Source organism: Hirundo rustica, chromosome 1 (genome assembly GCF_015227805.2).
Source record: "Hirundo rustica isolate bHirRus1 chromosome 1, bHirRus1.pri.v3, whole genome shotgun sequence".
NCBI lineage: Eukaryota > Metazoa > Chordata > Aves > Passeriformes > Hirundinidae > Hirundo > Hirundo rustica.
The window spans coordinates 141,711,691-141,728,156 of NC_053450.1; the positions used below are offsets into that span (position 1 = coordinate 141,711,691).

Below are 16,466 nucleotides of genomic sequence, written 5' to 3' on the forward strand. Positions count from 1 at the left end.
AGAGACAAGAATTCTTATCCAGAAGTGAAAAGTGACAAAACTCAATGAAATAAGCTCTTCAAAGTAGCTTAAAGAGGGCCTGGAACTTCATGTGGGCAGTAGGAGAATATTCTTACAAATCTACAAGTATGTTTACAGATATTATTTATTATTTGCAACTACCTTCTAAGAACTTAACTAAATTTAAGGAAGTAAAAACTTTGCATGAAAACCTGTATATCATATTTTGGTTCACCCTCAAATTCATCCACAGAACGATAAAAAACATCTAACAATTCCAACACCTTAAGCAAACAGTTTCACAGCCACAGGTTATCTTCTGCACGGAAACTTTACAAGTTTGAGTTTACAACTCAACAAGGATGTCAAACAAAAACAAAACTCCGCCTTAAAATTTGTAATTCGCTCACTCGAAATTTGAGTTGACAAGTCTCACTTTTATTTTATAGTTGGTTTCATGTTGCAGTTCTTAGCCATCCTCATAGTTGGGGTTCAGTACTCCCAGCTGATGCCAAATCTAATGGTTTTGAATGACTCCTGTTAGTCTATCAAGCACTTGTACTTGATGTACTGTTCGACTTGCTTCTTTCATCACTCTTAGGTAGATCCTTATTAAAATGTTGAGGTCAGCAGCCAACCATCACTGAGTAAAGAGACATATTGTAAGAATGATATACCTAAACTTAACAATTTTTGAAAACTATCAGACAAATTACTGGTATCTGCAACCACTGTTTCCATGTGAGCATCCAAACCCAAGACTCAGGGGGTTTTGAGGGTACAATTGATTTGGAAAATATCCCTTCGGATCTTTACCTAATTCTGCATCTGTCTTAGCCCAATACTTCTTTTCTAAGCACTTCTGATTGTCCAGACTTCTGTGGGGGCTTCAGATGCAAGGTACGCCCATAAACTGACAGTGTTCAATAGTTCATTTCCTAGAGAGATGTTATGCTGCTTCCATGAAACGAGGTGACTTGTTACAGAACGTGCATATATAGCATGTGGAATGTGACAGTGCAGAACAGCTGAAGGCCTCAAGTTCTGCAGTGTATCAATTTCTTATTAAAAGTATCCCATGGAGACAAGTGCTTTCACTGAAATTTAATTTTTTTAGATAAAAGTTCCCCAGAAGCACAGAACTACAAATTCGACAGAATCACGACAAGAAAAAAAAAAAAAAAAAAAAAAAAAAAAAAGAAGGAATACTAGAGGCAAACTTACTAAATTATTTTATTGCCTGAAGTGAAAAGCAAGAGTAAATAAGTAGTACAGGTGTTTGACGGTTTTAATTTTTAACACATTAAATAAGTTTATTAAGCACAACAGAGGTTGCTTGTTAATTATCCGTGAAAAAATTGCTCTCTTCTTTTTATTTTTTACGGCACAGAATTTTATACCTCTCCTCCTCTTGGTAAAACCGGGAAGTACGACTAAGGAAAGCCCTAGCGCGGCAGATTTCACGTACGGTGGGAACGGCGTCACTGTGGTCCAGCTGTGTGCTTCTCGCTCGGCCCCGTAAGGGCAGACGCCGGTGCCGGTGAGCCCCGGTCGGGCTGCGCGCCCCGCCAGGTGCGAGCACCGCGGGCGGGCCGGGAGCGCGGCCCCGCGCCGGGACGGCCCCGCGGAGCGGAGGAGCCGGGCCGCGCCGCCTCAGCCCCGCCGCACCTGGGGGCGGCTGCCGGGGGCCGCACCTGGCAGCGGGGCGGGCGCCGGGCCGGCCCCTCGGCGCGGCGCTGCGGGACACTGCCCCGCGGGGATCCTCCCGCGCCGCCCCGGGGCCGGAGACCGCCGACACCGGCACCCCGGCCCCGCCCCGCGGGGGTCTCCCCGCGCTGCCGCCGGCGCGGGGGTCGTGGGCCCGAGCCCCCCCGGGCGGCGCCGCCGCTCCCGGTACCTGCGGGCGCAACTTTTCCCCCGCCGCCGTTCAAACGCGCTGCCGTAAAGCGCCCGTCTCCCGTGGCAACAAGGTTCCGGGCGAGCACTAGGTGTAGGAAGGTGATGTAAAAGTAAAACCACCCAGTGTCGTAAACCAGGTCCGGGGGGGAGGGGAGGGAGTGAGGGGGGGCGGGCGGGGGAGGAGGTGACTGGAGCATTTAGACACCAGCGAGCGGATCATGGCGGATGGCCCCAGGTGTAAGCGCAGGAAGCAGCCGAACCCGCGCCGCAACAACGGTCAGTCACCCGCGGGGCAGCGCCGCGGCCGCGCTGGGGCGGCGGCGGGGCCGGGGCGGGGGCCGGGCACAGCCGTCCCGAGCGCGCAGGGGGGAGGTCGGGCGGGCGCCAAAGTAATTCCCCCCGCCGCGGCTCGCCGGGAGCGCGGCTCCCTCCGCACCGTTATATCCGCTACCTGGAGCCTCCCTCGCCGCCGCCTCCCTCCTCCGCCTAGCGGTGCCTCCGCACTTCGCCGCTGTCCGGGACCGTTACACGCTGCTTCCCCCTCACGCCCCGCGACCGCCCCGCCACCGGCAGCGGGCTCGGGGGCCCCCGGCCGCGCCGCCGCCCTCCGGCCCCGGCGGGGACGCCGAGCCCCGCGGGGAGCGCCGGGGGAGCGGCCGCCGCCCGCCCGGCCGCGGCGCCCCCAACTCCGAAACTTGTTACCTGCGCGCTACCCCGGTCGGAGCGGGGCCTCCCCCCGGCCCCGCGGGCGGGATCGCCCCGCCGCCCGCCCGGGAGCGCCTCCGCCGCCCGCCGGAGTTTCCCCCCCGCTCGCCCGGCGGCGAGCCGGCTCCTCGCCCCCGGCCGGCGCTCCCCCTTCGGGAGGCGGCGGCGGGGGACGCCGGCCGTCCCCGAGCGGGCACACCCGGGCGCACACGCGGGGGAAGCACCGCCGCCGCAGCGGGCGGCGATTCGCGCGGGGGCAGCGCGGCCGCCCCGGGCCGGCGCCCCCGCTCCGCGCCCGCCCGCCCGCTCCGCGCCTCCCCGCCCCGCCGAGAGTTGGTGCCCGGCGGCGCCCCGCGGCCGCCCCGCCGGGCCGGTGGGGAAGGGAGGGCTGCGCCCGGGCGGCGGGGGCGGGCGGCGAAGTTTCTTCCCTTCCCTTTGGCTTCGGAGGTACCTGTTTGTATAATAATGGGTGGTAACGGTTTGGCCGGGGGCCCCCGCTCCGCTCTCCGTGCGTGTGTGACCAGCTGCTGCAGTCTATATAAGGAATTACATTTACATTTCAGACTTAAGGGCTGCTGTGGGGTGGTGTTTTTTCCCCCTTTGGTACGCGTGTTACTTTAAGATGCAATGGGAAGGTACACGGCGGGGGGAATAAAGGCTCGTAACACCCACTCTCTACTTATTTTCTGGAAAATGGAGAAGTAGTTCTGCCCTCGTAGCACGACTCTTCGGAATAGGATGTAGAGTAGGCAATTTTGTAACCCTCCTTGGCAATTTTAGGTTTTATGTGGCATTTCCTGTGCGGGGTCACAGATAGGAAGGCTTTGCCTGCGATCTGAGATGTTTTCATATTCAGTGAACGGTCTCCGAAACAGATCGGAGCCACGATCGGTGCTTCACCTCTCTAATCCTGACTGTTCGGGGCGTAACGTGGTGATAAATGACGGCCTTTCCTGGGGCTAACGGGTTGGTTTGATTGCGTTGAACTTAAAAGGGTTTTCTTATTTTTGCTGTGTGCGTTTTCTAGCAAGTATTCCCCTTTGCACGCTCATGTTATTAATTCCTTGTCCTAGTGTAAATATTTATATTTAGCTCATGATTTGGCTGTGCTAAAGGTAAGTTTGGAAAGTGCTTTTCTCTTTACCTTATTAAAAATGTGGATGATCAGAGAAAGGGGCTTTTCTTGTTGCTGACGACAACATGTGTGACATGTGAGTCTGAACCACCCAGCGTCTGTGCAGGAGCTGTAAACATGTTTACCTGAACAGGAAAGAAAATGGATTTTTCTCTTAAAGATCCAGTGATATGAATACCATACTCTTAAAGCATATCAACAGATGACTTGAGAGAGAAATTTTCTGAAAACCTGGCTTTTGAAATCGACGGGGAAAAAAGATCCTTGATTGCTGCAGCAAATGGCAACTTGTGCAGGTAGAAAAAAAAGATGGTGTTTAGTTTTCTCCTGCATGCATGTCAGCCCCCTCCTGTCTGCTGCTTTCGTTCTCAAGGGAGGGATTTATTTACCACGCTTGCTGTCAGTGTTTTTCCTTTGTGCTTAATATTAGAAAACCAGATTTAAGGCTGTTTAGCACAAACCATTCTGTCTGTAGCGTGTATCACTTGCAGAAAACAAAAGGTGTGTAAGATGTGGTATCGTTCCAGGTATTTTTCATCTTCATCACTTTTGGTCCTCATTGATGCACCCACTTTATTATAAAAAGCCTCTGAGTCTTTATCAACTAGTTCTGCAATGTAAAATGTAGTGTGTCTTGGTTTAGGCTGGTTTTGGTTCCTTTTATTGAGGATTTAAAACCAACTTAAGTCATTGTGCATTGGAGCATCAGGATCGGTTAGATAATAGAATCTGGATAATAGAGATTTCTCAGCAGTGGGTTTATGTTTGACTTGCAAATATTTACTGAAGAAAATGCATAGAAAAAATGTTAACCCTTTAACCTTTAAAATAAATAAGTATGAGGCTTTTTCCATCCCCCAAAGTCTCTAAATGCACTTGGTTCTTTTAGGTATCCTCTGTTGATGAGGAATGGGCACAGGGAAGATGCACAAGCAACAGGATTGTTTGTAGCATAAAAAACAAAAGCATTTTTATGCTGTTTCCTCTCCTTTCCCACAGAATAGGAAACTATTGCAGAGAGATTGAACTAGACATCCAGTATGCCAGTTAATAATACTGGACTACGGTATTGAGTTATTATACAGTAAACTTTTCTTCTTTTTATCTCTTGTTAAACTTAATACAGCTATTCTTACACTGTAAACTTTTGTTTTGTTTTTTTCTTTTCCACCCCGCTTTCTCTCTGTGTTTGGGCGCTATCCTGGTGCATTAAGTCTATCTGGAAAGGTAGTCTTCTTAACTCTAGAGCTGGTTCCTTTCCTACCTTGTTTATTTGCTCCCTACAGGAGATCAGCAAAGAGCCGATTGGCGCTGCCATTAAAGCCTCCACTTACAAGGAAATCTGGCACTTCCTACCTGAAGAAAACTACCCTGTGTCATTGTCCTTAGTCCTGGCCAATACACAAAAACATCTGCTACGGCAGAACACTTTACAAAGTGTTGAGATACCGTGATACAGCAGAAACACAGTGCTGGTTGGGAGTCTCTCATCCTATCTACTTCTTCCCCTTCTCCCCCTCTTTTGATAGAAAAATTAAGAGGAGGAAAGAGAGACACAGTTTGGGTATTTTTTGCCAGTGATCTGCGTGGCCACACTCTTGTGGGACTCCTGTGTAGACTTCAGATAGATACAATATCAGCAAAGGTTTTCTCATTCTGAGTAGGTTTGCAGTCAGGATTAGTTGCTTTCTTAGCTTCTCCCATGTATGTTATGGGATTGTCTAAGTTCTTATTAAACAGCAGAACTAAAAGTGATGCATCTTGTTCCTCAACAATACTGAGAGATAAGTAAAACAAACAAAATATTTAAAACTTTCCTTCATAGAGTGTAAAAAGATATCAACCTTAAGTATAGATGCTCTGAAAATAATGCAAGTATGCATTCAGGTTTTCAGATGCATATTTAATGGTAAAAAGAAGAATGTATGAATCTGAGTGAATTCTGCATGCTACCTGGTATATGGGAGGAGAAGGTATAAGCCAGCCTTGGTCACAGTGAGTTCATTACTAAAAGGTATGTAGATTGACTTGTTAGAGTGCTATTTCAGTTGCTTTACAGTTGACGCTCTTCTTTTTTTATTTCTATTAGATAACAATTTCATATAAGGTTTTGCTACCAAGCCGAGAACTGTATGAATACTGTAAATCCCTTTGAATATGGCAAAAGCATATTTCTTTTAGCTCCAAGGTGTTAACTACTGGCAGGATGTCAGGTGTTAGTGACACTTGGGATACAGCATTCCTGGTTGTGCCTGTCTTCTCTTGCCCCCTTGCCTTTCTTTTTTGCTAGGTATCATGTTTTCATTCTGGTGTTAATTTAAATTTGCAAACTGGGATTTGTGGAATGTAGCCCGAGTTAAAATTCCAGGCACAGTGAACAGGTCTACATGGACAACTGAATTAACTGTTTGAGACCAAGGAAACCTTCTCTCTTATAAACAAGCAGTGCTTCTGTTTTAATGTTAGCTTCTGAAATATAACGTGAGTTCTCTTAAAAAGGTCAATATCTCTTCATTTCTCTATCAGCAATCAGTGCTTGTTATTTTTACAGTTGTGAGGCAGGGTGTCTTAAGGTATTTAACTACTGGAGGCAGTAGTTACCTTTCTTTTAAGGTAATTTGTTTTCTGAAACAATTTGCCTTGCTAGTATGGGCGCTGTATGTGTGCTGCTGAAAGGGTTAATGAAAAGTAGCAGGAAGATGAAACTTTCCTTCTGACATGGGCTTCTCACTCATAGAAATCACTCAGTTTTTTTAGTTAGAAGTCTGAGGATTTGACGTCCTTGAATTCAATCCAGATTTTCTGTTGAATATTTTTAGTTACAACAGATAGACTCAATGGGGAAGAGTTTCTGTGGACTTTGGGCTTTACGACAGGTCCTTCTAATTGGTGTTACTGCCTTTGGTTGGGCCCTTGCTCTCTGTAAGCCGCTCCTCTGTGGACAGAGCAGGAAGAAGGGGTTCTACAGCTGTTCCCTGCTTCCTTCCCCACTGAGACTCCGGTTGTGGTATTAACCTGTAATTTCTTCTTATAGAAGTTTTCCAGTGCTGGATGGGGGAGAGGCTGAAGTACTCTGAAGTCAAAATATCACTGTAATGCCTTTTCTCGTGTGGAAACATCTGTTTTAATAGAGTTTAAAATGCCATTGAGGGGTGGCAGACATTTTTAACATGTGTGGGACTCTGTATTACGATGGTAAAGAAATAAAATTGACTTCTGTGAAACTTGAATCGTAGGTTTTTTTATTTGGGGGGTTTTTTTAAACTGATTTTTGATCAATTGCTCTCTATTGTAGAGAAACTGCTGGAACTACATTATCTGGCCAAATTACTTTTAAGTATCCCTGCTTCTAAATTAAGTCATTATTATTTATCAAAAATACAAGCTTATTGCTCTTGAGTCATTAGCTGTTTGTAGTGACTTCAAAAATATTTAACTAATTTATATTGCAAACTGATTGGAGTAGGTGTGTTTTGTCAACTGTAAATCCAGTCTTTAACAGTACATACTGCATCTCTAGAAATACTCAAAACTAGAGGTTGAAAAGCAAAAATTACTCTGTTTTTATGTAAGCTTTCATACTGTATTGCAAAGTTTCAGATGAACTTTCAGCTGATTAACATCAATATTCCTGAATTTTTGGTGGTTGTTACCTACATTTTCCAAGAGGACTCACACATAGGATCTTTTCTGTTTTGGGCAGCTAAGCAGAATCCTGTCTTTCCTTTGTGGTCTCTGAAACATTGGTGCTTCATTCTGGCCGCTATAATAGGCCTGTTATTTTTGAGAACTAAATTCTCAAGTGACTTACCCAAGGTCACACAGGAAGTCCATAGCAAGACTGAGTCTCCGTCCAGTTTTAATCCTCAGGACTACCCTTGCATTTGGCTTGATCTAGAGCCTTAAAGGGAAAGAATAGTTTTGTCATTTGGTAGTTACTATTCCTTTCAGCTTAATTAAGTTCTTTCATATTTATTGGAATAGTTTTGCTTTCAGCGAACAAGGGGCAAGATATAAAACTCAGTTTTATCTTTAGCCATTTTTAGATGGTATTAAAATAGTATTTTCACTAGTGATGTTTCCTGTCTTCATAGTCTATGTAGTGATGCATCAGAGAAGTAGAATTGTCTTCTGGTGTGTTTTGTGTTCCCAAATCTTAAGTTCAGTGATGCAAGGGTACACAAAAATAAATCACATCAGGAGGGAATTAGTTAAAGACTACACTGTTAACATCAACACCCCTGCTGGGATGTGGAGGGTTTTAAGGGGGTTGTTTCCTTGGAGTTTAACATCTGGGTAGAAATTATTTCATAAGATATTGGTTTTGTTGTGACAGTAATGACTAAAGAGGAGTCTCAGTGTATTACTGGTATTTATAATATTTGAAAATGATAAATAAGTAAAAAAGCATAAGTTCTCCTCAAAACAAAAATTTCCCAGAAACATGTAAATAAGTGCCAGGCCTGGTTAAGTCAGCTTGACTGGGACAAACACATGAAAGTCTAGGTTTTACCACCACAGCTGCTTGTCACAGGTGGAGCTGTGTGGGAAGTGGCTGTGGGTGCAGGTGGGTGCTGCTCCTGCCTGGGCAGCGTGAGGCAAAGGTGGGTGTGAAGAGTGTTCTCATATATATGTGGTTACCTTCAGTCATCAAACGCTGCATTACATCAGTCTGGTTAGAGATTCTTTCCTGCTGAGGGAAATGCTGTTTGAAGTCTTTAGGAGTTTGAAAAACCCCAAATGGACAAACCCCCAAGCAAAGGTTGGAGAGTAGAAGGTTGTATGTGTGACTGCCGGATGGGTGAGGCAAGGCGTGTATGGGGAAGGAGGGAGGGTGGCATAGGCAGAGGACTGCTTCTCACTGAAGGTCTGATACCTGATTTCTGATACACCTTGCTGGCTTTCCAGGGAGGAATGTGTTTGGCTGCTGCATGAGAAGATCACAGTAGTAAATGGCTTGGAACTCGGTTGGCTGGGTGATGCCTTGAAATACTGGAATTGTTGAGTTGTGTAGGGGGTTTCATGTGTGTATTGTTTTATAATGCTATTTCCATGTTATGTTGGCAAGTTTTTTAAACCTTTTGTAAGCCGTTGCCTTTAATACTCTGAATTGATTTTTTAGCTAATTATTATGTGCTTGTGTTTTTCTCAGTCTTGGTTTGCTTTTCTGGTTGTCCACTTCCTTGCATCTTTTCTGATTGTTGTTGGAAAGAGTAACAAAAGCTTGATATTAAAAAAAAAAACCTGTTCACAGTTGCAACTTTCTAGTCTTTGTGACCATTTCTTTTAAGGAAAGACTAGAGTTGCTTTTATTTTTTCTACTAAGCTACAGTTTGTGTATTCAATAAACTATTTATCTCTTTCTTGCATAGATAAGTAATATTCCTGAGTGACAGTCAAGGAGAATGGGAAGCCCAGTCAAGAGCAGTGAGACTTGATGGATAACAGACTCCAGTTAAATGCAGCATAGCTTTTTAAATCTATTTCAGTACTCCTGAGAAAAATACTACTTCCATCCATACGCAGTATGTAAGCACCTTTCAGGCAGTAAAAATGTATGTACTGAGTCTTCCTGTGTCTTGGCATATACATCCAATTCCTAGTGTAAGTACCTGGCCACTTACATCCATGTGTTAGGAGGATAGGTGATGGTAGAGTAGAAAGAAGAAACTTGTTAAATTTCTGTCTGTGTGTGGAGCAGTGAGGAAGGATTCAGATGTTTCCATTGGGTAGTGCTGAACGTATTAACCAGGTTTCTTTAGACTTGTACATTTGTCCCCAGAAGGGACAAATAGAGAAGAAAGGAGCCTTTTCTTGTCTCAGATGCCATTACTGTAACTATATCTTTTATTTTAACATGCTTATTCAGAGTAACAGAAGTTAACTAAAAATATAAAAATATGCTTTCTCATTTTTCAGAAGTCAGTACTGTTTGAAAGCAGCCTGTTTCAGTTCTCTCCTTTTCAGCTGTCATTCCCAGCTGTCACAATCTCCTTGATGTGAGGACTTTACCCCTGTTGTTTCAGAGCAGTTTGGTTAACAGCTGCTGTCACCCAAAGGTTAAAACCTGAAAACGGGCATCCTTTATTGGTTTCTTTACAAATATTTATTTTCTCTTTGGTAGCATCCTTCTTGTTGCTCTCCCTTCAATGTGTTCCATTGATCCTATTTTTGGAAAACTGTGTAAAGCAAATGAACACGTCTAATGATGAATGTATTCTTCAGGATGTGGTAGGGTGCTTAATTATAACTGAAAAAGAGAGCAAAAAGAAGTTCTTTGCTGTGCTGAGATGACATTGCATCCTGTTCAGCTAGGATCTGTGAATATGAGTAGCAGTTCTTCAATGAAAGGGCATGTAAAATTAGTTCTTTAAACACCAAGAACTCTCTACGATATGGGAGCGTATCAGAAGGAAAAGAAGCAACTGTTCCTTAACTAACTGCGTAGTATTCTGTACTTCTGTTGATGTAGATATCCTCTCTTTCTGCAGCTCCTCTGTTCTTTAGCTTCTCACAGGTCAAGAGGAACACTGGAGGAACTGACAAGATCATTGGAGATAGATGAGTTATAAACCTTTCCATTCACCGTCATCCTGAGAGTGATTTTCATGGACAACACTTGAAGCAAAGGGGTTAACAGTGTGATGTGGTTGGGAGGATTTTTACCTATGAACTGGTGTGCCTGTCCTTGTTAGGATCAAATGCTAGTTGGGCCAGTGATGCTGAGAGCACGTTCAGTTATTATGATAGAAAATGTATTCATTATTTCAGCAAATGTCTCTTTCCCAAATCTCTTTGATCGACAGCTGACAGACAGTGAGGGCAATTTTCTGTTCTATTTTGTAAGCATCCATCCACAGATGTGTATATGGAATAAAGCAAAATATTACAAAACATCACAAATGTGGCATGATTTGAAAAAGACCTGGGGAAATCTATTCCATCTGAAAAAGGGCAAACCAAAAAACAGAAAAATCAGGCCTTAACTACAAGACTTAAGTTGATTTTTGTTGAACTGGTAGATCCCTAAAGAAGCAAGTTGGGCTTTTTATTTCTTTGTTTTCCTAACACCTTCCTTCTCAGCTCAGCTAACATAATTTTTATTAATGGCCAGAAGCATCAGGGAGATGAGTTGTCCCTTTTTCTAAGATGCAATTATCTTTAAAAAGTTTTTCTTAAGGCCTTGAGGGATTTTTGCCTTGTGTGCTTGCAGGGTTGTATCAGATTTTTCTTCTTCACACCTTCTAGTCCATTTTATCATTTCTCTTAAGTTTCTGTAAGCTACTGTAAGTCATGTTAAAGTCTTAGACTGGAAAAGGAGATACTGTTCAGAATCTGTAGACTGTTTAATCTTTCATCCTGTTTTGTTTATGTCTTTCCATAGTCTTTCCTATTCTTCATAGTATTCCTGGCACAGCTATTTGGTTAAGTCAAGCAAAATGGAACCAGTCACACACTACTGGATTCATTCTTGTGCTATTGTTCACAGGAAGGACCCGAGGTACCGTTTGCCTGGTAAAGAGGATGAGGTGGTAAATAAGGACTTTGAAGCAGATTTGGAGCTGTAATGACTGGCTTCCTTCCCTGCTGCTGTCCCTTCCCCTTCCTTGCTAAGCATTTTCATTTAAAATACTAAGGTGTGGTCATCGGGCATATCTGTTCTCAACTTCCAGTAATTTTTTGCTCACTGCTGAGCTGCACCATAATTACATATGCAAATGTAGTTGGTTTTTTTTCTTCTTCTTCTTACCTTGTACATGTGGGAGAGGAAGATAAGGTTGCAGAATACTATCGAGGAGGTGCTGCAGATGGCTGCAGGAGGCAAGTACTCAACCTGCAGGACAAGGCTCAGCAGGGGATTTCAGAACTTCCATGTCTGAAAGGCAACAAGAAAACAGTATTCTTGCCAACTTTAAACTTTAGATAGGAGCAGATTGTGGGATGGCTTGTTATAACAACCTATTTTGATACGTTCTAGCTACTGAGTGCTGAAAGTAAATTTGCATTGCCAGTATGGATTTGTTTTGTAGACATACATATATCTACATCTCTCTCTCTCTCTCTATATATATATGTAGTTATATCCAATAATTTAATCTATTAGACTGGCTTGAATGCTCCCAGTAGCATTCAAGTAACACAAGATAGACTTCTGTTCATAAGTGTTGTAATGATAGTAATACCGCAGAATGGACTATTCTGACAACTTCTGCTCTTCACGGTAAGGTTTACCTTTTACCTTTTCCAGATTTGGAATTGACAGGCGTACTGTATTCCTGGAACACTAAATATGATTTTGAACAAATATTGCAAGATAGAATTGGTTCTATAGTACAATCAAAATGCTGGGAGACTTTCTGAACAAAAGTGAAATAATACTTTAGAAATGAGAAACAGAATTTAATTGGTAGTTGTGGCACAGGAAGAGGGAAATAGTTCCAGTGACATGTCACGCAGTATAAAGTACCACAGTTCTCTCTATTTCACCACGTGATTAATCACGCCTGCATAGTTCATGTGGTAGTTACGTGATGGAGACAGACACCTTGAAAAGATGAGCCTGGCTTTTACCTCAGCATGTGAGTGAATAAAACTAGCGGCAGATTTTCTGTTTCTGTGAACTAAGCCAGTTCACAAAAGGAGATTTTTAGCTTTCCAACTGTAAAGGATACGAATAGACTTAGTTGAATAAAAATAATGAGACACGGCAGAAGTTTATGATCCTGACAGAAAATTCTTTTGAGATGTTTGATGCAAACTGTTGTCTGTGGATCTGATGCTTCAAAAATATTTTTGGCAGTACAGCTTGTGACAGTGCTAAGACAGTCCTTTCCTTCAGAAGTGTAATAAAGTAAGGTGGTTAAGAACTCCAGCAAATATAGGCATTTTCTTTTTTTTTAGTATGAAGTTGCAAGCCTTCTCCATTTATTTGTCATGTGCCTGGAAAAAAGAAATTTTAAACCTCCTTGTTGTGCACTACTGTATGCAAATAATTTCATTGCATTTACTTTTTCATATGTATGGTGTCACAATGCTTTGGCATATAGAAAATATATACAGCATTTTAGCAAAGAGTGAGTTCTTTTTTGAGCTGGTAAGAAAACCGAGCTGCTGAAATTGAAAGCTTGTATAATGTCCTGTTCTAATAGTTTACGGTTGCCTATATTTAGCCCTTATTTAATCTTTCTGACAATATTTTTAAGCATTTTGAAGTCTCGTATAGCAGATTCTCAGAACAAAAATGTGACTTTTCAAGTTCCAAGATGCTCACTTACTGTGTACAGTCTTCCAGGTTTGTGCCTTAATGTATCTTAATAGGCATCCAAATGAAGCTTTTTATCCCTGAAGTATTTCCCCAACCTTTAAAGAAGTCATGTGTCTTCCTTCAGCCACGGTTTTAAGTAGGACTGTCAATCCAGCGTGTGTCTTGTTCATTCTTGGGTCTGCTGTCGGAACACTTTGTAGCTGAAGTGTGTGTGCGCATGTGCAGCTGCATGTGCTGTTTTCCTGCCTTTTCCTTTTGTCTGTCAAGCTTCTGGCTGATAGCAGATTAGCCAGCTGAATGTGGGCAGCAAAGAGTAATGGGCTGTACAGAATGCCTGGGGCTTCTTGCGTACAATAAAATGACTCCATTATAAAGCAAAAAATGACAAGCCTCTCATGGAAGATGTCTGTACTGGGGAGATGGAGAGAGTAGCCTTTGGTTTATGATCATGTTAATGGGTGTAAAATAAACTTAATTTTTTTCAACTGTCAAAAGTATTCCTAGGTGCTTTACAGAGCAGTGCTGACGGGTCTTCTAGCAGGAAAATACTTATGAGGTAAATCGGTGAGGTGCTACTTGCTATTCCTGATTGCTGTATATGTGTGGGGGAGGGAAGGGAGTAACAGCATGATGGCTCAGTTTCATTTTCATCATGCAGGTGTGCGTGGTTTTTTTTTCCTTTCTTTTCAATTTTTTTTTTTATCTCTAATGTTTTGCTTCGTTACAGGGTTACATAATCTGCCCTGCAGAAGTGTGTTAGGTTTATTAAGTCTTTTGGAAGATGTGGTAATACAGATTTGAAGGAAACTGGGCCAGGAGCATGGCTGAGACACAGGGAATCCAGATGCTGGAGGAGGACATGAAATATAAAGCTGTAGAGAGCTGGATCAAGTGGACAAATGAGGCTGTGTGCAGAAGCGTAGTAGCAGGAAAACTAATGGAGAATCTTACCAAGTTTTTGACAGCTATACTTACCCATTGTAAGAATCCAGTGTTTAAAAAGCCCTCTCGATTTTTCTACAGTTTACTGTGTCATTAAGCAGTACTGGCTGCTTGTGCACTTCTGACTTCCAGTTTCAGCTTTCAAGAAGATTTTTTTTTTTTTTAATGGCATTCAATCTCTAAAAGGTGATCTCCCCCATTAAAACAAAACAAAAAACCCCATGTGCTGTATGTTAATTTATGCTAAATGGAAGATCTTCCTGGTTTGCATCTGCTCAGGAAATTAAGACAGCCTCTGATATATGAGCTTCCAAACTAACTGGCAAGTCAGGATAAAAACAATTTGGTATATAGAATACAGATGTATTGTTAAAACATGGAAAACTTGTCTTAAAATGCTTAATTAAACAAACCTCTTAACTGACATTTGGTGTCATTTGTCTTGCTTGTTGTAGTTCAATTTGTTGCTGTGGTTACAACTGAAGTGGACTCTGGAAATCTATGCTTTAGCAGCAAAATGTATGAATTGCATCTTTTAATAAATAAAATGGGAATACTGTTTGAACAAGCTTTATTTTTCTCATTCTGTTAGCTGCTGCCAGGTCTCCTTGTGACTGTTCTGGATGTGAATACTGTTGTAACGATTGTGTCCTTTGAAGATCTCCTTTTAGCGACATACTACACACCAACTTTCCCCCGTCTCTTGGATTGGTTTGTCTTAAGCAAAACCCCTTCCTGAAAACTTCTGCTCCCTTCCTCTCCTCCAATAAAGTCTGCTGCCCATCGCCTCCTCCCCCGTCTCCCAAGAAAAGGGAAGCGACCGAAACTGATTATACCATAGAGCTCCACAAATGCTGCTCCCTTGGCAGCAGTATTAATTCTCTTTACATACATTTTTGGTTTGCATTCAGAATTGTTTCTATAATCATATGATCTTTTTTTTTATGCTGAAGACTTGTAGCTAGTTAGCAAGGAAACTGGTGATAAAACTAAGGCTTAGTTAACTATCTCTAACAGGGGGTAGTATGTAACTGGTGCCAAATAAAATACATTCCATACTAGTTTAAGAGAGATTGTGGGGTTTTTCTTGTCTCCTCTTTCCTTACCCCATGTGATTGCTGTGGTTTACAGTAGGAAGCCACTAGTTTCTGCAGTCACAGATGGGAAGGGAGGTGTATTCACTGATAAGTGATGTAAAGACATCTGAGTAAGAATAAGAAAGTGAACTCTCTTGGGAGGGAAGGAGTTAGCTACATATTTTACAAGTCTTTCAACATCTGTGACTTAAATAGCACTCCTGAAAGCAGTATGTTGCACATTAATGCAGCTTAGGAGAGTTGCATTTATGAATATGACTAAAAAGATCTAGGCCTGTTTTTGTCTTTTATACGCTTTTCATAGTTGCATGTCACACTGAGAAGGGTATGGCTTGGCATGGCTACAGTATTGTGCTGTGACTAGTTTTAAGGACAGATATGGGAAACTGCAGGAGAGCAGAGTGGCAGAACAGTTGAAAGATCATCTTCGCTTAACCAGAAGAAAATGTGGAAAATGGGGGTTTCATTATCTTAAAAGTATTTCGGTACAGAAAAAAATACTCTATTGGTGGGCAGTTTTACTTGTGGTTTTCTGTGTTGTTTAAGGTGGAATGGTGGCATAGCTGACTCAAACACCATCCTATGAGGAAGGTTTGCAGATATGAAAGGATCTGTGGTAATGTATTCCAAACATCCATAAACGAAGTCTTGTGGTGGGATATATACCATTGAGGGGTGGGATAGGGTGTGTGGAACCCCGTGTCTGCGCTTCCTAGAGTTGAATGATCGCTCTTCATTAGTGACAAGTGATACGGTATGTCAGTCTGTCTGACCAAGCAGTACACTGTTTCTGAATATCCCTTTCAGAAAAAAATCACTAAAACCAGGAAGTCTTGAGAACTTTCTGGGTTCTGCTAGGACCTAGTTTGAGTTTGGAAGTAAACATTTGGTTAACTAGTATTGTTGAAGTTCTCAATGTATTTAAAAATCCACTAATAAAGTATAGACTAATAAATTGGATTAGCTCTCAGTTATAACAGCCTTTGGGTTGATACTTGAGATCTCATTGTAATTTTTTGTTGGGAAATACTAGTACAGCAGGATTGGAATCGTGAGTTTAGAATATGATAATTAAGAGTTGCAGAGCTATGAAGTGGCTGAAGTGGCATGGGGCAGAAACTTGTAAATCCGTATTTTTCAGGTTTAAATGGTAACCAGTTCAGAATATTTATTGCTGGATTTAACTCAAACTCCAATGCATTTTAAAACTACACAAACAGTTTGCCTTTTGCTGACAGAAGTGAGGAGGATGTGGAAAGAGCTTAGTATCTCCTCTAAAAAAGTAAAGTATCTAATGTACAAACGATGAATTTACAGAAGGCCCTGTGCAAACAAAAGTGCATTGCTTGTCACAAAATGAGATACTTAGAAAACAGTGGCCTGGAAGGTACCTTCTTGTATCCTTCACCCAGTTTTCCTGTTC

General features: G+C 42.6%; 1 protein-coding gene across 3 annotated transcripts in view; it reads left to right on the forward strand.

The window, feature by feature from the left end:
* The first annotated feature begins 2,067 nt into the window (after window positions 1-2,067).
* Window positions 2,068-16,466, forward strand: part of ZEB1 (zinc finger E-box binding homeobox 1) — a 123,107-nt gene continuing 108,708 nt past the window's right edge. The window contains exon 1 of one of the 3 annotated variants that reach the window (XM_040066724.2): window positions 2,068-2,175. In XM_040066724.2, coding sequence (XP_039922658.1) covers window positions 2,118-2,175 — 58 coding nt within the window. In that variant the 5' untranslated portion in view covers window positions 2,068-2,117. Of the gene's footprint in view, window positions 2,176-2,998; window positions 3,052-3,753; window positions 4,036-16,466 lie in introns of those variants that run through there. The other 2 variants (XM_058421398.1, XM_040066732.2) reach the window with 2 other exon arrangements.